The sequence below is a fragment of the Xiphophorus hellerii genome, chromosome 9 (genome assembly GCF_003331165.1).
Source record: "Xiphophorus hellerii strain 12219 chromosome 9, Xiphophorus_hellerii-4.1, whole genome shotgun sequence".
In the NCBI taxonomy this organism is placed as follows: Eukaryota; Metazoa; Chordata; class Actinopteri; order Cyprinodontiformes; family Poeciliidae; genus Xiphophorus; species Xiphophorus hellerii.
In genome coordinates this window covers 270,030-294,307 of record NC_045680.1, presented here as the reverse complement: position 1 = coordinate 294,307, position 24,278 = coordinate 270,030, and the positions used below count along the sequence as shown (strand labels likewise).

At 37.0% G+C, this 24,278-nt stretch overlaps 1 protein-coding gene across 7 annotated transcripts; it reads right to left on the bottom strand.

Moving 5' to 3' along the window:
- Window positions 1–57: 57 nt before the first annotated feature.
- fxr1 (FMR1 autosomal homolog 1) lies at window positions 58–17,740 on the bottom strand. Of its 7 annotated transcripts, none has more exons than XM_032572029.1 (18): window positions 17,541–17,740; window positions 14,366–14,418; window positions 14,180–14,273; window positions 12,765–12,836; window positions 12,258–12,406; window positions 11,418–11,511; window positions 10,556–10,672; window positions 10,293–10,463; window positions 9,448–9,526; window positions 9,105–9,214; window positions 8,877–8,972; window positions 7,141–7,366; window positions 5,793–5,886; window positions 5,554–5,666; window positions 4,498–4,704; window positions 4,273–4,350; window positions 2,701–2,783; window positions 58–1,703 (listed from the first exon to the last, which is right to left on the bottom strand). In XM_032572029.1, the coding sequence occupies exons 1-18, from the start codon at window positions 17,589–17,591 to the stop codon at window positions 1,551–1,553; spliced, it is 2,040 nt and encodes a 679-aa protein (XP_032427920.1). In that variant the 5' UTR covers window positions 17,592–17,740; the 3' UTR covers window positions 58–1,550. The 7 variants fall into 7 exon arrangements, with proteins under 7 accessions (XP_032427920.1, XP_032427921.1, XP_032427923.1 ...); XM_032572030.1 differs by having other exon boundaries at window positions 8,877–8,969; XM_032572032.1 differs by having other exon boundaries at window positions 8,877–8,963.
- Between the last annotated feature and the right edge of the window lie 6,538 nt (window positions 17,741–24,278).

Genomic DNA, 24,278 nt, shown 5'->3' with positions numbered 1-24,278 from the left:
CGTTTCTGCAGTAATATGAGCACAAGGTGAATTATATAAATGAATCAGACATTTGGGTTCAGATCTACATAGAAGATCAAGTTTATTTAGGAACTACCTGCGTACAAAACATATTGCACATCAACCAACCAGACAATCCTTAAAAAAGAAACATTTACTGTAGTTGACCCAACAAAAACTCTTGGGATGTTACAACTGTCAGTAGTCCAAATCGTAGATGGATGTATGAAAACCTCTGGATATCACGTTTTAGTGTCAAGAAAAAGAAGAGTGTCTTTATTTTTTTAATATTTTTTTAAATACTGTACACTTTTTAAAAAATAAATAATCCAAATAAATCTTCCTCAGAGGAACAGTCGTGACCAGTTTCCAGCCAGCCAGTGTGGAAGAACCATGAAAAGACCATCGTCGCTCTGCTTCGGTTTTCTGCAACATCTCAACACCGGATTAATCCAGTTGTTTGTATTTTTTTTTACAGTTTTCTGAAGTTCTCGGTGTCGTACTTGATCAAATAAAAGGTTGGGTAGTGAGATGTTCCCAGAAAACCAGCAACGCAACGGCTTTCAGACTCGACTACAATCAGCTTTAAGAGTAAAAGGTTACGCTTCAGTGCAAACAAAACAACTCTTCTCATTTCTTTTCCAGATCTGCAGTAATAACATCTTTCCTATGATCCAAGTGGTTGCATATTAAAGAACAGGAAGCAGCTAAAAGTCAAAAAATCCTCCAGATACACTTAAAGGATCACCGAATCCCCCTCCCAACGACTTTGAGAGCAGAGACACCTGATTTGAAAAGAAGGCTCTGAAACCCCTCAGCATTTCGCACGCTGACTCACCCAGACTGGTTCCACTGGTGGCAGGTGACCCGGACTGGTTCCACTGGTGGCAGGCGACCCGGACTGGTTCCACTGGTGGCAGGTGAGGGGAGGAGGGATTCCAGATGGAGCGCAGAGCCAGGCAGCAACTTGTTGAGTCTACTCTCAAGGCACGACAGCTGATCACAAGTACGTCACACTTGGGTTTTTCAGCAAACCTTCTGCACTCTGCTCATGCAGAATATTGAACTTGATGCACAAAACGTCCCAAAAAGAAATGATTCGGCTACGTTCACCTGATAGAAGGCAGACTACGACATTATGAACCAGGAAAACAGGCTGCATCCACACCGCAGTATCTGATTAAAATCCCTGTCTGCATTATGTAAATACTGCATTTAGTCCGAGCTCTAAGATGAAGAGCGGACTAAAAGTACAGCTCTAAGTGTGTGTGTGTGTGTGTGTGTGTGTGACTATCTTTGGCAAGCTCATACTGGAAGAAGTATTGAAAAGTGAACAGAAGCAGAGACAAACATGTAAAGGTCAGGGTTCAGAGCGCTAAAAGGTTTGCTGCAGAACGGGTTTCAAATATTAAGTAAAAAAAAAACAAACAAAAAAAAAACAAAACAGTGCTTGTTGTGTTTAGATGTTAACATTTGACGCCTCTATGCCGACATGGAGATCCAATCAAGTGTTGTCAATATTTGAAACCATTTCCTTTGCTGGGGTCTAACTAGGAGAGTCCGTTCATGACGGGTTGTGGGTTCGAGTCCCTGTTGTAGGCGGAGACGTTCGGGGCGGTGACGTCGGACACGTCGTCGTTGGAGCCATTGGTGGTTGCCGGAGCCGACTGTGGGCTGTGCTCAGCAATGACCTCCGCCTGACCCTGAAGACACAGAAACAAAAACACGATGAGGGAGAAACTGGAAAGTTTAAAGGAAGGAAAAAATCAGCTGGTCTCACAACTGAATATAGCTGCGTTTCCATTGACCGTAAAACTGCGGAAATTGAAATTACGGAAAATAAGCGTTATTTGATCAAATGTTTTTGCACTAGGATGAGGTGGATTTTCAGTCGTATTAAAACTGCAACTGAAAACTGGTGGAAACGATGAAAACGACGACAGGAGGTGGTGGAAAGATTCTGTTTTTTAATGACTTATCGCGCAGACAAACTTATTCACACATGATTTTAATTGGATTTCTTATTGAATGCAAGAACCGCAATTACGAAATTCCGCTAATGTAGAAAAAACACAAAGTTCTGAGCACTTTTGTAATGAAAACGTAGCCATCAGGTGTTTCTCCATTGACCATAAAATTGTGCAAATTAGAATTACAAAACTAAATTTGCTCAATGGAAAAATGGCAATTACGGGGGGAAAAAAATCAATAAAAAGTTATTGCGCCGTTTTGGATGCATCGAAAATATTTTATTTCGCAAAACTGCAACTGAAACAATCAGGTGTTTCTACTGGCGGAAACAACAAAGAAGACGACAGGAAGTGGTAGGAAGATGATGGTGCAATGTTTTTTAGTGACTTATCACATTAACAACCTTACTCACAGATTTCTTATTTAATGGAAGAACCGCAATTGCTAAATTGTGGGGTTTTTGACATTAGCGGAATATCAACAAAGATCTGCGCACACTTATAATGGAAACGTAGCTATAAGGTGCGTTTCCATTCCCCTTAAAACTGCGTAAATTTGAATTACGACGATAAATTTACTTAATGGAAACACCTCAACTTGAAAGAAAAACTTTTTGTGCCAATTTCAGGTGGTTTTTCGACTGCATCAAAATTAGTGCATTTCGCAATGGAAAAACTTTTTATGCGTTGCGTTTGTAGTGGAAACGCAGCTGCTGTAGCGTTTACTGACCACTTCCTTGTTTTTCTTGGTATCCTTGGCGGTCATCTGTCTGCTCTGAGATTCAGCCCTGGATATGTAGTCGGCCACAGTCACTGCATTAACAACCGAACAAAAACCCTCTCAGGTTAATTAACCAAACACAAACTGGCTCCAGGTCTGAAGGAAAGCCGAGCAGGTCTGCTCCAAACGTTCAGCCTCGTGTTAATTCAATACCGATCAGGAAAAAACAGGCAACAGCAGCCGATTTATCACACCAACATCTCATTCGTTTACAGACCAACATAAAAATATTCATGTTTAAAACCACAAACTTTAGTGAATTTTTTCAACACAAAGTAGAAAATATTTATGAAGCGGAGGGAAGATAATTAGCGATGAACCGATTTGTAAATTTGGGCCAACATTGGTATTGAATATTAATATTGCTGTTCTTATTGGTAATATCTTTACCAATATTGGTATGTTTCCATATCAATTCAATCAATACGACCACACGAGATGGAAAAAACAGTTTAGTTATAGAACTGATACAGATATGTAAAAAAAAGACAAACATCAGAGGTCGCGCTAATAAGTCTGTTGCAATGAGTAATTAATCAATTAATCGCATGATAAATTAAAATGAGCTTAGTAATTTCCATTCTGATAAGATTTTTTTGAAGCAAAGTTTTGTTTAGAGACTTCATTGGTTTTAGCTGTCAAACTGTCAACATAACGGCTAAATATTAAATGTACGCCTGACATATAAAAAAAAATGGACGCAGTGCTTTGCTACTGATTGTAAACACTACGACAACTTGATAAAGTCAGGAAAAAAAAGTGAGGTGAAAGGAAGTAGGTCAGTTATGCTAGCTTGACTATGACAACCTTAACATGTAGATGTGCTGCAGAATTCTGCGTTCTGGTTCAGTTAAAAAATAAAAAAGGCGACTTAAACACCAACTCACAGATAATCAGTAGAGCAGATATTTAAATGAGCTAATCAACGCTGCTTTTAGCTAAGCTAACACAGCGGTAGCTAATCTACACCAGCGATCACTTATTAATAATCACCAAATAAAGATCAAGTCTGAAAACCTAAAACTGTAACGGACTGAATGTTCTGTTCTTTGTGTGGGAAATGTTTGAGTGTTTTTGGTGTTGAATCCTGAAACATATTGTGGCGTTGTCAGTTTCTATGGCAACGACACAGAGGGCGAGAAAAACAAGAATAAAAGTTGTTTTGCGTTCTTCAGCGTTATTTTTTCCTATGCTGTGGCGAACTGCACTGAATTAATACCTTTTATTTAGTTAATGGTATCGTTCTGCCGCTGCAGCGCGGCTACGGATAACAGGTAAAAGAAATTTCCGGATGTAAACAACAGGTAAGGTAATTTTATTTATATAGCACATTTTCAGCAACAAGGCAACTCATAGTGCAGAGGGCCCATTAGGACAAAGTGTTGTGTTCTGTTAGGAGCTGGAACATGCAACGTTCATGCTAGTTAATTTCTGCTTCACTTAGTTCTCTGTTGCTGTCCCACAACCAAACGTGAGCGGCGGTGGAGGAGTGTGCAGCGACGCCTGCAGCTGCTGCGTTACCTGGCTGCCTCTCCTCAGGCAGGCGCATGCGGCGGCGGCGGCTGCGATTGCGACGCTGAGGTTTTGCTTCGGACAAATCTGGGAACGTTGGGTCATCACAAAGAAACGGATTGGTTCCTTTGTTATGCTTTGAGCCTGAATGCTAACAGCAGCTCTTTTCCCTCTGACTCGGTAAAGGGAATCATGGAAAATTTGTGCTCCAAAGTAAATAAAAATGAAAAATACCTATTCCATTTTCGCTGACGGAGGCGTTGTCGGACTCGCTCATGCCATCTATCAGGGTGGCGTCCTCGTCCGTTCTGCGTCGCCGGGAGCGACGGCGGCGGTTGGCGGGCAGGTTGGACTCGCTGGCGTCCGTGTCGGCCGTCTGGTCCGTCTCCGTGTTCGCCTCCAGGCTTCCGTAGGGGGGATTGTTCTCGTGATCCCTGGAGCCTGCACAAAAACCACTCCAAAGTCACGGGCGTGGAAATTTTTCCCACAGTACGACTGGAACATCACCAAACTTTGTCTTTTTTGGTTCATTTTTATTGTTTTCATTTTTAATTTCAATTTCTTTCTATCATCAATAGTGTTTGATATTTTGATACATGACCTTTGTTGTTTTATAGTGTTTATTTTATTGTTTCCATTTCTTGTTCAGTGACCTTAACTGCTTTGAAAGGCGCCTTCAAATAAAATGTATTATTATTCATTACTAATATATGATATAACTGACTGGTCTGAGAACAAAACACAAATTTAACAAAAATCCCCCAATTTCAGTAACTTTGTTTAGTGTATAAATGTAAGATATTCAATAAGTCATCAAGGCATTGATCCTTATTTGGATTACATTGATGCAATCCAAATAAACTGAGTTCAGGTTAAGGACCTTCTTGCTCAAATTAAATGCTAACAAAAACAAAAATCTCAAAAATTATTCTCACCAGGTTTTTTGACCTTTAGCAAATGTAAATAATTTTGGTAGTTTTAATTAATCTAAAACAAGAAAAGTTTCGCCTGTTTCAACGTCAGACAGTAAGAAAAAAATGTGTCTGTCTTTTTATGAAGTGCATCTGGTTTCAACTGTAAATAACATTTTCCAACTTGTTTTCATCAAATGTAAAATTCAAATTTACTATAAAACTGAGCAGTTTGAATATCAAGCACTTTCAAGGACTTAATTGAAATCTAAATTCAAGCGTTTTCAAGGATTTCAACCAGAATCCTGAAAGTCCCAGGCACCAAGTTATGATCTGATAGGGAGAGCTTAATTTTTTTCTTTTTGAAAGTGAGTTGTACCAGAGTTGTATCCGTATCCTCCTCTTCCTCTGCCTCTTCCTCCTCCTCGGCCCCGGCCGGGTCCGGGCCTCCGGCGGCCGTCTCTCTGTGGGCGAGGGCCTCGCTCTCTCTCCCTGCAAATTTAAACAAAACCAAATGGAAACGATACGAGCGGAAACATCGACTCCAGAGATCTGAGCGTCGCCTGGAGGTTGAAACGTTTCTGCAGCTTTTTAGTGATGAGGAAACTCAAAGCTCACCCGTCCAGGTCCTCTCCTGCCAGCGACCAATCACTGAGCTCGTCTTTACGCTCTGAATCCGTCTCAGAGGGATTCGAATGCTCCGAATTGGCGCCTGAATTTAAGACGATGCAGGAAAACAAGAATAAACAGCAGGGATCAAGATTAATGCTCATAAAATGTCATACCTTTCCAGAGTCAAAATCCCAGACTATTCTGTTGTTTTTCCAACTCAACTCAAAAATTTTAAATTACTTCATGATTATTTCAATAATCGATTAAAAGGCAGTATTATTTCCCTTTAATTGTACCATTTTATAGCACAATCAAGTAACTATGATAAATGCTACATAAAACTCTGGAAAAAGCATTTAAAATGATCAGTTTCTCTGTACTTATTGTAGATATATGTTTAAGTAAAAGGAACATTATTTTTTAGTCTTTGAACTACTGACAACATGTCTCTGAACTTCCAAGCAAAAATTAAGTATTTGCAGACCATGAGAAATGGTCAAAATAAGGAAAAAGATGCAGTGCTTTCAAACCTCAAATAATGCAGAGAAAACAATATTTATTTAGAAACAACTAAACCAATGTTTTAACTCAGGAAGAGGTCAGAAGTCAATATTTGGTGGAAAAACCAGGAGGTTTTCAGTGGGGTTCAGTGGAGTGGGCTCTTCATTTTTTCCAGAGCTGTACATGAAATATGACTTAAAATAAAATTAACTTCCTGATTTGACATCTTGAAATTGGGTCTGTCTTTTAAAACCTCCTGCTCTTTCTGAAACTCCGCCCTCAGGAAGTCATCACAACGTCTATTAGCCCTTTAAAGTAGCAGTAGCTCCTGTAATGAGCTCAGCAGGTGTTTGCTAATTGCAGCAGGCTAGTCTGAAGGAGTTGAGTGGGTCAGGTCCATCCGGGGCGTTTTGCACATCTGAATGGTTGCCGTGGAGATTCAAGGATTTCTCAAGCATGAATGAAAGAATCAAGGCAACACTCCAGGTTTGTTTTTGATGAGGTCAGTTTAACATAATACTGCCCCTTTAATCAGATTTACTGTTTCAGGCCTTGTTGTTAGGCTTTAAATATGAGGCTCACAAAAACTAAAACCTGTGAAGAAGAAGAACAGGAAGGGAAGGAAAGAAGACTAGATAGAGGAAGGATGGATAATCAGACAAACAGAATGGATGGATGTGTAGATGGACTGAAACTGAGAGAGAAATCCAACTTTTACAGAAAAGGACAGTTAAAGAAGTCTGGCAACAGAAACGTTTTCCATACATATCCAGATTTGGAAATAAAATCTAAAGTTTTCCTGTGTAGGAGCCCTGAAGAAGTGAATTATTAAACACTTGCTGCAGGTGCGTACCGTATCCAGTGTTGTAGCTGTGGCCTCTCCGGCCGCGCCCCCTGCTGTTGTAGGAGCGGCTGCCGCGCAGCGAGGCCGACGACGCGTTGGCGCCGTTGTCTGCGTTATAGCCCCCGCCGCCTCTCTCTCCTCGCTCGCCCCGCTCCCGATCGACCGGCCGGTGACCTTGGGTGATCTGACGCAACTGCTCATCGATCTGCATCCGCTCCAGACGAAGCTGCTCAACCTCCTTACACAAAGAAAGTCAGAACGAGGACAAAAATGAGAAGATAAGAAGAGAAAGAGGGTGACTGGCTGACGCGCTGATGCTGTTTAAAACAGATGGAATAATAAGGCAAAGCTGACATTTTGAAGGTCATCACAGGATGTGCATGCAGAGACATCATACACACATCTACACTGCTTCCAGAGCACCTTGTCCTGTTTACACTGAATCTGGCTAGGCTGCTTCCCTGAGCATAATTCGCAATTTGCCTCAGCTCTTCCTCTAGCTGCTGGCTCTCCACAAGCAGCTCCACCATGGCCTACACACACACACACACACACACACACACACCGCAGCAGGAACGCAGACATGCAGACAGCACAGGACACACAGAACAAAGTGTGCGAGTAAAGCAGAGGACTAGCAGAAACACTATTAGAACAATATAAGGTTCGCTATAGGGCTGCACAATTCTACACACATGCAGATAAGACGAAGAAGACGAATAAGTTTTATTTATGTAGCACTTTTTCAGTGCAGTTCAAAATGCTTTGAACTGCACATTAATTCACATTAATTAGAAGAAAAACAACACAAGCACAATAAAAGAAAAACTACATTTTAAAATGTTCCAGTTGTTCCGGGTTGCTCAGTATTTTCTGAGTTTGTTTTATATTAGTAAAGTATAAAGGTAAATGTCGGTTCTCCATGTTTGATTCTTGTTCTGAGTTGCTAAGTACTCCACAATTTATAAACTAACAGGAGTTTCTCCAGGTCTTGAACCAATATTAAAATTATAAAGCCAAGTTATGATGTTGTTTATTACTGTGTCGACGATAGATTGTGATTAATATATTCTTTTTGTTGCTTTGCCTCAAAATACTTGAGATTTGAGCAACTACTGCTAATTTTATGCAGCGATTAATCAATTATTCTGAAGAGTCATCAATTAATCGGGAAAACTGGCAGATTCTGCAGATTTTTATACAATATTAAAAATACATTCGCAGATGCAAATCAACAAATTAATTAAGTTTTAAATGAGAAAATGAACATTGTCTTGCCAAAAATGCAATAACAGTGTTACTTTAGTGAACTTCGCAAAATATATATATTTTTTGGAACAATTTTGGTTTAATTACTGCTCTGAATGTGTTGTTCTTTCATCAGTTGGCTTTTTCTCCAGTCTGTACACTTCAGTTAACGATTAATCAGTTTCAACAATCGATGAATCCGTTCAGTACCCGGAGAGAACCCACACATGAATGAGGAGAACATGCAAACGCCATCAAGAAAAGCCCCCCGGCTGGGATTTGAACCCAGGACCTTCTCGTTGCTAGGCAACTGCAACACCCATCCAGCTAAGATTGCAATAATAAACACTGATGCTCTGGATGATGGCGTTCGATATGTGGTGCAGCTCTTCTCCATCAGATCTCAGCATGTTAGCAGAACAAACTGAAACGTTAAGCCAGTGAACATCAGTCAGGGTTCGTTCATGCAGAAGGAATGAGAATAAAAGATGGCTTACATTCAGGTAGGAGATGTGATACTCCAACAGGACCTGAACGTTGCCGATACTCTCCTTAGTACCGACAAACGTAAAGGGGACCATTCCCTGTGTCAACAAAGCACAAACACCAAACACACACGTTAGTACGAACTGAGAGTGTGTGTGTAATCCAAGTCCATCGTTGTTTTAAATAATCCTGAGGAAGATGCTGGGTTAAAGGAAGTGATGTGGGAGTAGCATTCTTACTTCCTGTCTGGGTTGCTTGTTGTCGTTGTCTCCTTCTATTCGGACCCGGACCACACCAGACTTATCCACCATCTCCTGGATCACCTTCCCATTCTTACCAATCACTTTGCCTGCAGACAGGAACAGACGGAAAGCAAGAAACTTTAAAAACACGCTTTTAGATCAAGGGAGAAAATACATTTACATAGATAAAAATGAATAAATATCAAAACAAAACAAAAAAACCCTGCAGAATCTGTACACTTTTAAAATATGAGACAGAAAACTACAATCACAATTTTTACTCAGAGATATTTTGTGTATAATTGGCTTGATGTTGTAACCAAACTAAAACTCTGCATACCAACAAGATTCCTTGGCACCTGGACTGAATCCTCCACAAACTCCAGGAAGCTTCTGGCCTTCTTTACAGCTTCCTCCGTCTAAATTACAACACAAACATAATCTGGATTAAAAACCACAACAAATTATTAAAAAAAGAAAGGAAAAAAAAAGTCAGAAAAGTCTAGGAATATCTTAAAAATCAGGTAGAACAACTCTATTGGTCAGAACTAAGAGGCAGGTATTTGCATATTTCATTAAAAGCATAAAAAATCTACTGTTTTAGATAACATTAGATTAAAATCTATTTTAATATAAACAACGTAAACAACCACAAATAAATGCAGGTAAAATACTGGATGTTGGAGAAATTATTGTGATAAACTATCATGTTGTTGTTTTGAGACCATTTAATGGCTAGAAGATCAATAAATTATAAATTCTAAGGAACATTCAACACTGGAACTGGAAGACATTTTAAATATCCAACATAAATAAACAAAACAACAAATAAAATGAATTATGAAGTCTCTGTAAACAAAATTATCCTTTAAAAAAAGAAGCCAATTGAGACTAAAGCACTAGACTTGCATCTATTCTAAATTAACACTTGATCTGGAAGAGATTTTAAATATTCAAAATAAAAAATAAAACAACACATAAATTGAATTATGAAGTCTGTGGAAGCTAAATTGCTGCTCATAAAAATGACTAGTTGAGACAAAAGCACCAGATGAAGTCACCCAGTTTTTGGTAGAAAGTGAGAAAAGACAAACAATAAATCCTACAAATGGAAATAACTGAGCTTGTTTTATTTTATTAGTGATTAATTGATTTGTTGTGACAGGCCTGGTTCCATCACCGTACCTCTCCATAAATCCTGAAGGTCCCGGTCTCTTCGTCCAACTCGATGGCGGTGACCCCTGGGAGCTTCCTGGCTTGCTGGATGTTGCTGCCGTGGCTGCCGATGGCCAGGCCCATCAGGTCCGTCCTCACGGTGAACTCCTGCTGGAAGGACGACACCAGCTGCCTGGAGGTCTAAACACCCGACACAAGACTGGGAAATTAATTCAAAGTTGATCTGGGAGTCTTCTGTAACTGATGACTGGCTCCTGTAGTGACCTACTGACCTCCAGGTGCTTTGTGGCTTCCTGGTTGCGTGACATCAGCAGCAGCTTGGTTCTCAGGCTGCGCAGGTGCATGTCGCTCAGCAGAGACACGCGCTTCACTGTGGACTCATTGGTGGACTGCAACCAGAAACAGGAAATGTTCGCATCCAGAGAGAAGAACAGCTTTATGGCAGCAGCATAAAGATCCTCCTCGACCAGAGGAGAGCAGAGTATCAGCTGAGAGTAAAACTACTTCAACATATTTCTACTCAAGTAAAAGTAAAAGTAGCCAAAATTACTCAAGCAGGAGTAAAAAGGTATTTGGTAAAAAGTACTGATAAGTACTGATTAATTGATTATATTATCAGTCACTTGATATTTAAAAATTACATCATCAGACGGAACAAATATGAAATTAAGTGGAAATTTCGGTATTTGAAGAAAAAAAACGACAATAATTCATATAACAAAAAAACAACAAAATGAAAGTTTCTTTCAATAAAAACTGCAGTAACCTACTTTGTAACCCAGCATTTTTTAGTGTGTGATGCAATTATCAATCATTCAATATTCAAAAATTACCTGAGCAGGCAGATCAAAATATAAGTTATGTGGAAATTTTGGTATTTTAAAGATCAAAATGATTCATTTAAGTAAAATAATTAAAAATAATAATATAATAATAAAAAAATTTAAATCAGTTTCTTTCAATAAAAATATTATAAAATTTTATAATGTGTTGAGTAAGAGAAGAGAAACTTCAAATAAAATTACTCAAGGAAAAATAAAAATATTCCAAAACGTTACTCAGGTAAATGTACTCGAGTAACAGTAACTAGTTACTGTCCATGTCTGCAGATACGTAAAGGTCAGGCAGCGTTACCACGATCAGCAGCTCGCTGCTCTCTGGGCAGAACGAGACTCGACAGGCTCCCACTGCTTTCTTGAAATCCTTGTGTGCGTTTTCGCTCTGGCACCTGCAACACAGGAACACGACACACATTTCCATAAAACAGTAACTAAAGATGCACCAACCCACTTTTTTCACTGCCAGTACCGATACCCGGGGTTTAGAGTCAGTATTGAGTCTGTATTGACACGGATCCAATACAGAAAAAAAAAAACTGAATTACCTCAAAGGTACGGGTGTTTATCATTTATCATAATAAATTTCTTATCATGATAGTAATTTTGATTTATTGTTGTCACAGAAAATTCCAGTTAATGTTGTTTAAAACCCCTCAAAATGTCTGGATTGTTAGTTTTTACCATTTTCTGCCCTTTTTGTTCAATGAAAGCATCAATTAATACCAATAAATTTGAAAATATGACTAAATGAAGTTACAATTTGCAGTTTAATGGTCTAAATCACACTTATTTATGCGACTGGTGTCCTAAAGAAGCAAAAATACAAATAGGAATATTTTTCAAGCAGTTTTTGTGTTTGGGGGGATATATAATCTGTGACACCCAGTAACAACCAGAGTTACCAAAAACACTAGTAATAAATACTTCCTATGGTCACTTTTATTGTTCTCACAATTCTACCACACGATACATCGACACCAACATCGATATCATTCACACCAAAGCACAGAATTAGACCGAATAGATCAGGAACATTGTCACCAATAACTGATGTTGAATTTTTTTAAATATTTGGGTCGATGCAAATATTAATATGGCATCTGTAACGTCAACATGGATAATCTGTGGCACGCACGCTTCCTGTATGTCCTGAGGAACGGAGACAGTGCACTTGTGGAAGGAGTTCTTGGTAACGGCCTTGTTAGGGTTGACCGGCCGCAAACGCTCGAACGTTACGATCTCGTTGTAGGTGGCGTCACAAGCGGCGTACTCGATCACATAGAACTGGGAACGGAGAACACAAACACAAGTAAATGAAGACTTTGGTCAATTTAAAACAAATTAAACATTTGGTCAAATTAAAATAAATAAATTAAACATTTGGTCAATTTAAAACAAATAAATTAAACATTTGGTCAAATTAAAAAAAATAAATTAAACATTTGGTCAATTTAAAACAAATTAAACATTTGGTCAAATTAAAATAAATGAATTAAACATTTGGTCAATTTAAAACAAATTAAACATTTGGTCAAATTAAAATAAATAAATTAAACATTTGGTCAATTTAAAACAAATGAATGAAGAGTTTGGTAAACTCAGAACAAAGCATAGAAACTTTCTGCAACATTAAGAAACTCACATCTCCCTTCATCATGCGGACTTTGGCCAGCCACCAGCCACAAGGCTCCTGTTCGTTGGCTCTGGAGAGAATCTGACAACAATAAACCAGATATGAGAAGGGCTGGGTAGTAACTGGTTACATTTACTCAATAAACTTTTTTTGAAAAATGTACTTTTAGGAGGAGCCGTACTTTTTACTTTTACTTGAGTAATTTTATTACAAAGTATTTCTGCTCTTACTTGAGTCAAATGTCTGGATTTTCTACCCACTGAATAAAAAACAAACATGTTTTAACCAGAAATCCACCAGACACACACCTGCAGTTTCTGTTAAACTTTCACAAGTTTTCATTAAAGGAAACTAATTTGGAAGTGTTTTTTTTTTTTTTTATTTTGCCTGATTTTGATATTTTTTTTGTTATTTATGTGAATTAGTGTAAATTTCATCCTTAAAATACTAAAATTTCTATTCAACTTTATATTTTATTGTGTCTGATGATGTAATTTTTACATATTAAATGATTGATAATTTGATCAGTTACTCAGTACTTAAGTAAACTTTTTACCAAATACTTTTTTACTCGAGTAATTTCTTGGACAGATACTTTTTATTTTTACTTGAGTAAAAATATGTTGAAGTAGTGACGCTTTTATTTTTGGCCACTCTCCCCACCTCTGTTTATCAGAAGTATTGGGAGATTTTATTGATTAAACAAATTTCAGATTTTTGAAGATTTAATTTCTGGAAGAATACCACTGCATTCCTTGGGTTTCCGTAGCTCAGCCTGTCTCTGGAAACCTTTGTTCACCACAGCGTCAAACTTTGCTAAAAACACAAGGTCAGAACACCAACGGCGGCCATCTTGGTTTTACAGCTTCTATTCATTAAGACTTTGAATTCAGGCCAACTCTACGACAGGATATTAGCACCAGGCTAAGATTTTTTTGTTTTTTTTTAATTGCGAGAATACACTGCAAAAACACAAAATCTTACCAAATAGTTTTGATGTAGTTTCTAGTGCAAATAATTTTGTTCACTTCAAAAAGTAAGACAAAATTAAATTAAATCGACTGTACAAACAACTGAGTCTGTTTACATCAGATCCTGATCACTTTAGAAGCTTTTTACTCATTAAAGTGACACTTTTTCTAGTAAAATTTTATCTTTATTTTGCATATATATATATATATATATCTGCTATATTCTTGTAATTAAAGAATTGTCGCAGCCTGTCCCTAATAATCCGTACTACAATTCACAGAAAGGATGACGGAAATAAAAGCCATTTTTTGAAAACATCTTTTTTTAGAAAAGGAAGCAAGCAAAATGAAAAGTTGATTAAGAGTCATCCATTTTATCTTTAATCCATGTCGCCCAGCTTTAGTAGTGATTCAGGAGAAAGGGGAACATGGACGAGGAGAACATGGCCTCACCTCCACCTCTTCTCCTTCTCCGATCTCCTTCTTGGCATCCGCAGGTGGAGGCAACCTGACGTCGCTGAAGGGCACCTGGCGTTCTGGCTGCCAGCTGAAACAGAACCGTCACACTTTACTAAAAACACAACTATTCTGTTTTTTATGTTTGCTTGTTCTACATAATAAAGAAGGAGACTTGCTTACTTGTTCTCAAAGGCAATGGTGAGAGAGTCATCGTGGATATCTTTGACCAAACCCTGCAGGACAAAAACAGGTGAATAAAAGCAGCTTTCATTAGAAAAATTCCTAAAACCAAATAACACAATTATTTTGGTCACCGATTATTCTATCAATAATTAAGGCTTACGTGGCTAAATAAAAAAAATCTAAATATTAATTATCTGATTAACTGCCAGATTTTTCACTTAAGAATATTAGAAATATATTAAAAGATGCAAATAAACAAAATAATAGGAAAATAAATATTTTATTCCCTAAAGTGCAATAACAGTATTTCTTTTAAGCATGCTTGATTATTTGTAACAAAGAAGCTAAAAATGTTGATTATGTTGCATAATAACAAATGAATAATTGGATAGAAAAAGGTGTTTAATAGAATAAATAAATATTTCACAGGATTTGAACCAGGAGAAGCTAAAACTGCCACCTGAGGAGTTCTGGTCAGAGCATATTTACAAACAAAGAAGGTTTTTCATCTTAAATACAAATTATAAATATCTTTTGTACAGTTCTGGCTTAATTACTGCCCTTACTGTGTTGTTGTTTCACCAATTTGGCGTTTTTAGTCTGTGTGTACTCCAGTTAGCGATTAATCACTTCCTAAATTAGTAGACAATTATTTCAATAATTGATTAACTGCGATTAATAATTTCAGCCATAATAAAAATGCATTTTTCTTGCTTTGACGCCTTTTACTAAAATATGGTTTTAATTGCATTAATCAAGAATTAATCACTTATGATACTACTAATAATAATTGCAACAAATATATTATTTAATTTGATTAATTTCTCGAATGTTTTCCTAAATCTTTGTTCTCTTTACCATTACGCTCAGATGCTACGCTCTGCGGTTAGCATCTCAGCTACTAAATATAGGCATCAGGTGTGCGCATTAAAATCCATCCAGCTGTCCAAATATATTTTTAACATGCAAAACATGACTGCCTTACACTGGAAACAGAGCAGCCTGCTAAATATTGCAGGACATCACCCTTACTGCGATGACAACTCAGTTTGTTTTTTTCTTCATTAATAAATTAGCATAGTGTAGCTCCAGCTAGCATGACGTCATACATGAGTCTGTCATGATTACAAATATTCCTGAACAATAAACTGTCTGGGAAATGATTGCAATAAATATAATAATGTTGTTTCTAGATACTTATTTTGACTAATATAGCAAGATAATAACATAATAATGCAAGAACATCCTCTCAAAAATGAATAAGCTTTAATTTCCAAAGAATACTGAAACTTAAATATCCAAAATAAACAAACAAAACAACAGACATAATAAATAAAATTGGTTTTTAAAGTATCAACAAAGCAAAATTGCCATTCAAAATATATTACTTATTAGGTTCAGCAAGGGAAACATGAAAACCTGCAACTAGGAGTTTTGTAAAATAAATTAAAAAAACATAAACCAACTATTTTGTAGAATTTTCCAAGATGGCGGTTTTTCAATAATATTAAATGGCTTAATGTTTACTTGTGCTTAATTAAACATTAAGTAAAATATTCAAACAAGAATGCAAATGTATTGCTCTTATTTTCATTTATCAGTAAAAGATTGATTTATTGCTTATTGTTGTCAGACAACAAATATTTTGATTCTGGGCCAACAACATTTTACACTACAAGCAGAAATTACATTTGTGTATTTAAAATGGAGGCTAAACACTAAAACAAGATGTCAAATGTACACCAGTGTCCAGTTTCTAAAAAAATTATTATTTTAATAATTTAAATAGTTATCTTTTCACAGAAAATTAACTTGTCTCATAAAGAAAAAAGCATTTTGTAGGTCTGGCATTAAAAAATAAAACTGGCCAGAAAAACCTGATAGTTGAATCTCTCCTGTTGTTTACAACACACCTTAAAACTTATAAGTTTTTATTGATATGTTGAATGTCTCCATTTCAAATAGTTAAATTAGTTTTTTATTTGATTTTAAGCTGTATATATATGCAGAAAAATTGCAGTTTTAAATATAATCATACGGCAAAGACAAATGATTGCTGAATCTCTCCTGTTGTCTAGAATCCAACAATTTAAAACTTTGAAGAAAAAAAAATTACAACTTTTATTAATATGTTGAATATTTAAGCTTCAAATAGCAGTTCAATTAATTTTTGATTTGATCTTGTGGTGTTCATATGCAGAAAAGCTTAAACATACCTTCAATGTTTGCTTCAACGACACTACAATAAGTTTCATACAAGTCATGTGACCATTTTCAACAGAAACAAAACCCAAAACATTACCTCAACGCAATTTCATGTTAATGGTTACATATTCAGATAATGATTCAGTTAATGAGTCTGAAATATCTTTAGCTGAGTGGGTTACAGTGGAAAAAGCCTTGAGGAAAGTATGAATCAGACGGTCTAAGGCATGGAAGTGAAAGAAGAAACAAAAGGGAGGAGAAGGAAAGGAGAGCTGAAAAACATGAGGGTATCACTTTGGGTCGGAGGTCCAGAAATAGCTTGGAAGTGTGCGGTATCAGCGAACCTGTGCTGGCATGCCAGCTGGTCGGGAGTGACAGGGAACAGCTGGCTCACACATGCACATAGCAAAGATAGCTGGGACGTGATCAAGTATCAAATAATAGACGGTGACAGAAAGTGGTAGTCTGTTCAAAAACCACTAAATCAAGCAACATTAGCAGCTTGATTTTTAATTGAAAACCCAAAAATAAAAAACGTATTCAAGTCCTAACGCATATAAACACAGAAAAGGGGGGTGAATGTTACCTGGATACCGTGTTTACTCAACATCTTCAGACGTCAACAGTTTGGCAGCTAGCAAGTGAGCTAGCTTTTAGCTAAGGAAGACAACGCTCAGAGTAAAACTAGACTGGGGGACGTCACTTTTATTTGTTTAATAATCAATACATCACAGAACAGACAATATTACTTCCTCATAGTGTTTAACAAATGTCGTCAAAAAGTAATCAGACCTGCTAGCATCGTTAGCTTAGCCGGCTAATTTGTGCTAGCTCTGCGCTTGCTGTCTAATGATGGATCCAGAACCGGCCCGAACAACCACCCGCTGTACCTGATGTTTCAGCAGAACACGCAGTACTTGATAACGACGTGTTAAGTTTCCAGACGTGTTGTTTAGCCGGGATTTACCTTGTAATAAGCGCCGTTGGAGCCACGGACCTCCACCGCCAGTTCTTCCATATTGGACACGCAAAGGAAGCCGGGACGACAGGTGTTCCTTAACGCGTCGGGCTGAGGTTAAAAGCGGATGAGTTTCCGTTCTTCTGCTTTTTATGTTTACTTTTCACCCTCGGAGTTCAATAGTCAGTTCTACGTCGCTGTGAAATTATAGTCTGTGCTAAGTAGCAAAAGGAAAAGATGCGCATGCTCAAATTTAAACCAAAATAATAAACTGCGCACGCGATGAAAAGTACAAAAACTCTTTCCTTTTTTAACTTAATTTGTTGCCCGTCACCAAAAAAAAAACACAAAAAGACGATGTTTTTTATTTACACACCTCATAAAGTAAAATTATTCAAATTAAGTTTACAGTAAGGGTGCTCAAAGTGTGGCCTGGGGGCCGTTTGCAGCCGCTGGAGTGGATTTGTGCGGTCCTCCTACTGCAGTTTAAGATTGGTAGAAGTTAGCCCTGCCAGCACATGTGGAGACTTTTTCATTTTAATTACGTTAGCATCATAACAGTGGAATTTGTCTTGTTCTTTCCTACCATTTTCAATTAAAAAATGTTGATGAAGCAGATGAATATCCTGCCATTCTTGGAAATGAGTATCAGAAAATTTGAACTTATTAATAACCCTACTAGCAAAATTAATAGAGATTAGAATGGAAATGTACTTTATTGCCCCAAAACGAGGAAATTCCGATGTACCAAGTTAAAGGTGAATAGAAGCATGCATATTCACAAGTTGCCGGATAAAAACAAATATCTCTGCCACATCTTTTTAATAAATAATACTGTGCATAATATTGGTTTCAGAACGTTTTTACCCACGCTTTAAACATGCCAGACCTATAGGGGGCAGTGTAGCACAAAACTAAAATCTATGCCAGACAATCAGAAAGTTTCAAAACTTATATACAACTTCCTGTTAAGAATCGAAAATGGCGCCAGGAGGTTCAGTTGTTTGGACAAATAGATAGCTTGAACTACTTTTAAATAATATATTACAATATAAAGTTATTAAAAAACAAAATTATGTTGTTTGGAAATCATGTCAAAGGAAGTGTTTGGATATATTGGCACATTATTTGTGTCAGACTGTACTGTGTCAGACCCTAAAACTCAGTTTTCTCTTATATACACATAAACAGAAACACAAATCTCCACTTCATTTTCATAAATAATCATTTTAATGATATTTAACAGAGGGTCTGTGTGGATAAAAGACCAAAACACATAAAAATGTATTTGTTTTCCCAGATATGTTTCTTTTGCAGGTATGTTTAGTCAGTTTATGTATTTAAAGACAGATGATCCATATTAATTAAAACTACGTCAGTTTACCTTGTAAATGTCACAGATTCAGCCTTAAAACCTAATTTCTATCTGCAGGGCCTGGGAAAGAAGATGATTATAGCTTTTAAGATAATTTCAGAAATCTTATGCAGTATCTTAACAGTTATCTGATGGAGTAATGGAGCCATATAAAGAAAATAAATAAATAAAAATACGGGAGTAAAGTCATGAAATTATGAGAATAAAGTTTTAGTATTACGGGAAAAACGTCAATACTACAACTTTATTCTCATATGACTTTATTCATGTTTTTTGAGATTTTATTCTCATAATTTTGTGACTTTATTAATTTATTATTAATATTATGACTTTATTCTTGCATGACTTCATTTTTATATGACTTTGTTTTAGTAATTTTATTTATTTTTTCTCAGTATGTGGAATTTGTCTGACGTTTTGAAAACCAACCAGCTTTATTCTGCTGATCAGTATTTGGACAGATCTCACGTTCTCTCAGAGAAAACCTGAATTCAAAGCTCTAAATTGCTTCTCCTGGTGATGCTGCTGAAAGTGCCAGTCAGCTCTTTGTCATGCTGAGTCGTGACATTTATCGTACAGTGAAGCATTTCTCTCGTGGTGAGAGTTAATTCTTCCAGAATGGAAGGTCACTGATGGGAGTACACATGTGAAAACAGTGACTGTATGAAGCATCCATCCAGAGCAACACAGGAAACCTTGCAAACATTCAAGCTAGGCTTTCCAGAAGCTAACAAATTACATACAATTATGAAACAGTTCAAAATTTACAGTCTAAACTTGAGGAATTATTACACTGTTTCCTGTCAAGACATGAACACAAAAATGTTTCAAAATGCTTTTCATGCTCAATCAATCAAGTTTATTTGTATTTCAAATTTCAGCAACAAGGCAGATCGAAGCGCTTTGCATCATAAAAACACAAAAATCAACAACTGAAGCCTTACATTATGCCTTTATTACACATCAAAATGTTGGTCAATGTTTCATTTATTATGTTTCAAAAGCAGCTCTAACCAGCTGGGTTTTAGTCTACATTAAGTGGAACTCAGTGTTTCGGCTATTTTGCAGTTTTCTGGGAATTTGTTCCAGATTTGTGGAGCATAGAAGCTGAATGCTGCTTCTCCATGTTTGGTTCCTGAACCAGAAGACCTGAGAGGTCTGGAAGGTTGCTATGACAACAGCAGCAGGTCTTTAATGTATTTGTGGTGCTACACTGTTCAGTGATTTATAAACTACCAACAGTATTTTAAAGTCTATTCTTTCAGAGGAAGGACTTCAGAACTGGGATGATGTGCTCTGACTTCCTGGTTTTAGTCAGAACTCCAGCAGCAGCGTTTTGGATTTTCTGATTGATTTTTTCAGGCAGACCTGTGAAGACACTGTTGCAGTAATTAATGGGACTAAACACATGGAGGAGTTTCTCTAATGCTGAGACATTAGCTCTTTAATCTGGGAAATGTTCTTCAGGTGACAAAGACCAACTTTGTAACCATTTTTAAGTGGCTCTGAATGTTCAGGTCAGAGTTCATCACTACACCCAGACATGCTGCTCTAAATGTGAGGAAATGAAGCACATTTTCTAAAAAGCCACATTTTGTAATAGTATGTGAATCAAACAGTAGTACTTATAATATGCTACTATGTGTGATACCTCATATTTTGTTATCGATCTGATACTAAGTAAAAACAGGACAGTATCGCCGATACCGATACTTTTTATTACTTTAGTTAGATGTATAACCCAACTTCTTACCTCTAGATGTTTTTGTGGTTTTTCCTTTTAATTATTTTGTTTACAAAGTTGGACAAAACTTATAGGTGTCTACAAAATACTTTAACAACATTAACATGATAAACAGAAACAATAGAACAAATTTCTGCAAAATAAAAAAAATTCTAAATGAACAAAGTGCAAAAAACCCCAACAACTTTGGCAACTGAAAAAAAAACGTTTTTTTAGGTAGAATTAAAAACTACAATACAAAAATAAAATTGAAAGAATCTGAAACTAAAGTATCGATCTTACCTTGCTGGTATCGATCAGACATTGATACTGAATTGACATCAATACTTTGGATCAATACGTCTACTGACAAATTTATTTTTGACATTTTCTTTTTACATTCTTTTAACATCTTTGGCTGAAAGTTAAATTCTTCATGCACAGTTCGTGAGCGCCCTCCAGTGGTCAAATAATAATATTGACATGGAAGTTGGTTGAGGAGGAAGCAGGAGTACCCAGAGAAAACCCAGGCATGCACAAGGACAACATGCAAACTTTAAAAAAAATACTTCATATATTTAATCCACACCCAATAGAAACAAAAAGTAGACACTAAACAGAAAGAAAGGTTTTTAAATCAGCCACTTTCACTGAAATCATTCACTAAAAAAGGACAAAGGTTGAAAAAACACAACTTTTAATGACTTTATATTTTCCAGCAACATTTTCTCCCACAAACCCAAATCAGTTCAGCTTCTTAATGGTTTATTATTTTTGCATTATTTATTTAGATACATCTGCAGGTTGTGAGAAGATGTTTCATAAATCTGTTAGAAACAGTGACTGTGACACCTAGTGGCCACCGGTTGGCCTTCTGCAGCGCCACTGTGCATCAGCAGATGATGAATGAATGAACAGAGGCATAAATGATGTCAGCTTTATCAGGTTCCTGAAGTATTAAAGAAAACCCCAATATATTTCCACCATTTATTCACATACACTGTATATCTAACTAAAAATCAATTTGGTACCTAAGAGAAAATTGTAAACTCAATTTTAAAGTGATATTTAAACCAAAATGATCAAATAAGAATTATTTTCTAATGCAATTACAACAATAAAAATATTTACTGTCAAACTGAAACCTTACATAAAGCATTTGTGTGTCTTTATTTGTCATTAAAACTGTTTTATTTAAGCTTCTATTTAAATACATTTAATGCGACAACAAAAAAACCCTGAATATTGTTCAAATCCAGCAAACACCTGCATGTCGTACTTACAATATCTGCTGTTTATTTAAAAAAGGAAAAGTTTTGGTTAGATTTCTTTTGTGCAACACATTTGGGTTGTTTTTAAAATGTGATTATTAATAAATTGGATTTAGATTTTACTTATTATTCAGTTTTTTTCAGGAAGAAAACATCCGGCTGTGTTTTACTGTTAGCCAAGGATTTTTTATTTGAAATTAATTTTGAACATAGACATGCATGCAGGAAGATAAATAAAAGCTGTCAATGACAGATTATAAAATAAAATGTAACTGTTTTCTAATTTCACCCATTGAAATAAGAACAGAAGTGTTTAGGTATTTTATTGTCATTTAGTCGTGTAAAGATTAATGGAAAAAGACAAAATGCATTTTTAGGCTGTTTTGAAACAGCTGGCACTTGAGAAGGAGAGGTGAAGATGATGTGCTGTGTGCTCAGTGTGTGTGTGGGTGTGTGTGTGTGTGTGTGTGTGTTGAGTCTGAAGACATTACCACAGTCTGCCTGATAGTCGCTCCTCACGTCCTGATTTAAACCAGTTTACCAATTCCATTATGCTAAGCCCGAACACTGGTTGGGAAATGATGAACGATTATGTGAAACACATAATCTCCCTGCTGCACCATCACTGCAGTATGACAGCCAAATTTCATTCATCCTATCCAATTTCTTCCTTATTTAAGGAAAGAAAATTACTGGTCCCAGTAATCAGATATGTAGCGCGGCTGTGTGCAGGAGTTAAGCCCACTCCCATTAGGCTTTCTGCTTCGCTCCGGCTCCACTCACATTCACGCACACAGACATAAAAACGACAGATACACATGTTCCACATGTCTGACCCTCCTCACTCCTCACATCGCCTTTCAGCCATTTCAAGGACTATTATTTGGCCTTGATATATTCTCTACAACATCATCTGTTAGCGAAGCCAGTTTGAAACACAGTGTGGCTTAAGTGGTTTAGGGAGCTGGTGGCAGACGCTTCCTCTCCAATATTCCCCCCAAAATAAGGTGAAATCAGAAGAAAATGCAATTTTTTCCTGTTTTTGCAACGCATGTGATTATAATTTGTCAAAAAATTCAAAATAATTGCAGGAAATTATTTGATTCTCCATCATATGTGGCGGTCTGTCATTTTAAACCACATGCCATTTATTGGTCTCTTAGAGAGAGAGGCAGAGTTGAGAATATGACTGCTTGTTCTCTCTCCAATCGGAAATGCATTATAGGTGTAATTGAAAATTAGCAGCACATCTTTTTCTTCTTTTTAAGGGGTAATTTATCAAGCCTCATTGTTGCGGCGCGACACCTCCAGCCAGGCCCGCTGCACCGGGGGGCTTTTTGCCTGGCCGGGCCCCGCGGCGCTCTCTCTGCTTTGTCGCTAATTATGGCCTCCTCTCTCCGCTGAATTGTGATTCACCTAAAAGAGCTTGTTGGCTCGATGCAGAGGAGCTGCCGGTGACGCTCTCACCATTATCAAAGATACTCTTGATCTTTTCAAAAGCAGGAAATAGATTTTTTTTTTTTTGCCCCAAGCCCCCCTGTTCAATCACACATGGAGGGTGGAGAGTGGAAAAAAAGTAATTTGCAATGCGTCCATTAGTTCTTCATTAAAGCAAGATTAAATTGCACCTCAAATCACATCTGCCTTTTCTAGAGTAAAGGGTGACAGTTTTAGGGCCAAAACTAATTACTAGTGCCAATGAATGAGAGAGGAAAACAGGGCTGTTTTTACATGAGATAGTGTGGCCTGTCATTATATTCAGACTAATTTCACTCTGCCTGCTCTCTTAATGAGACCAGAACGTCCTCACATCTCTCTCCCTCTCTTTCTCTCTATCTGCGTGCTCTCCAAATGTATAATTTCGATAGCACTTGGAGTTTGCATTAATTAATTTTTCTGCGAGACCTGCTACAAGTGCCAAATCTGTGATGTTCTGAATTATCATTAGGAGAGAAAAGAGGCAGACAGAAAGACGGCGAGGGGTGCAGACAGAGCGACAGTTAACGAACCAGTGGGGGAAAGTAAAACGTAGATAAATATTAACTTTATATCAGCTCTGGCTCTTCCTCATGCTCATTTTGTATCTCCTAAAAGTGATTAAAAACTGTTAAATAGCTTTAAATTAGCCTAAAAGCTCATTTTTAGAGTTTATGGATCTAAAAAATCTAAAACTAAATATGGAAGATATTATAAGTTAACTTTGCCAGGGAGGTTTTGGAGTTGGAAGTCAGCTTTGTCTGATGAGGAGATCAAATGTTGTCCCAAGATAAGCTCGGTGTATTGGATCATAATTATCTGTTTCACAGAATAAAAAACTAAAACCTGAGAACAGATGCTCTCATAGTCCAGTAGATTTGCTTCGATTAGAGACCAAAGTT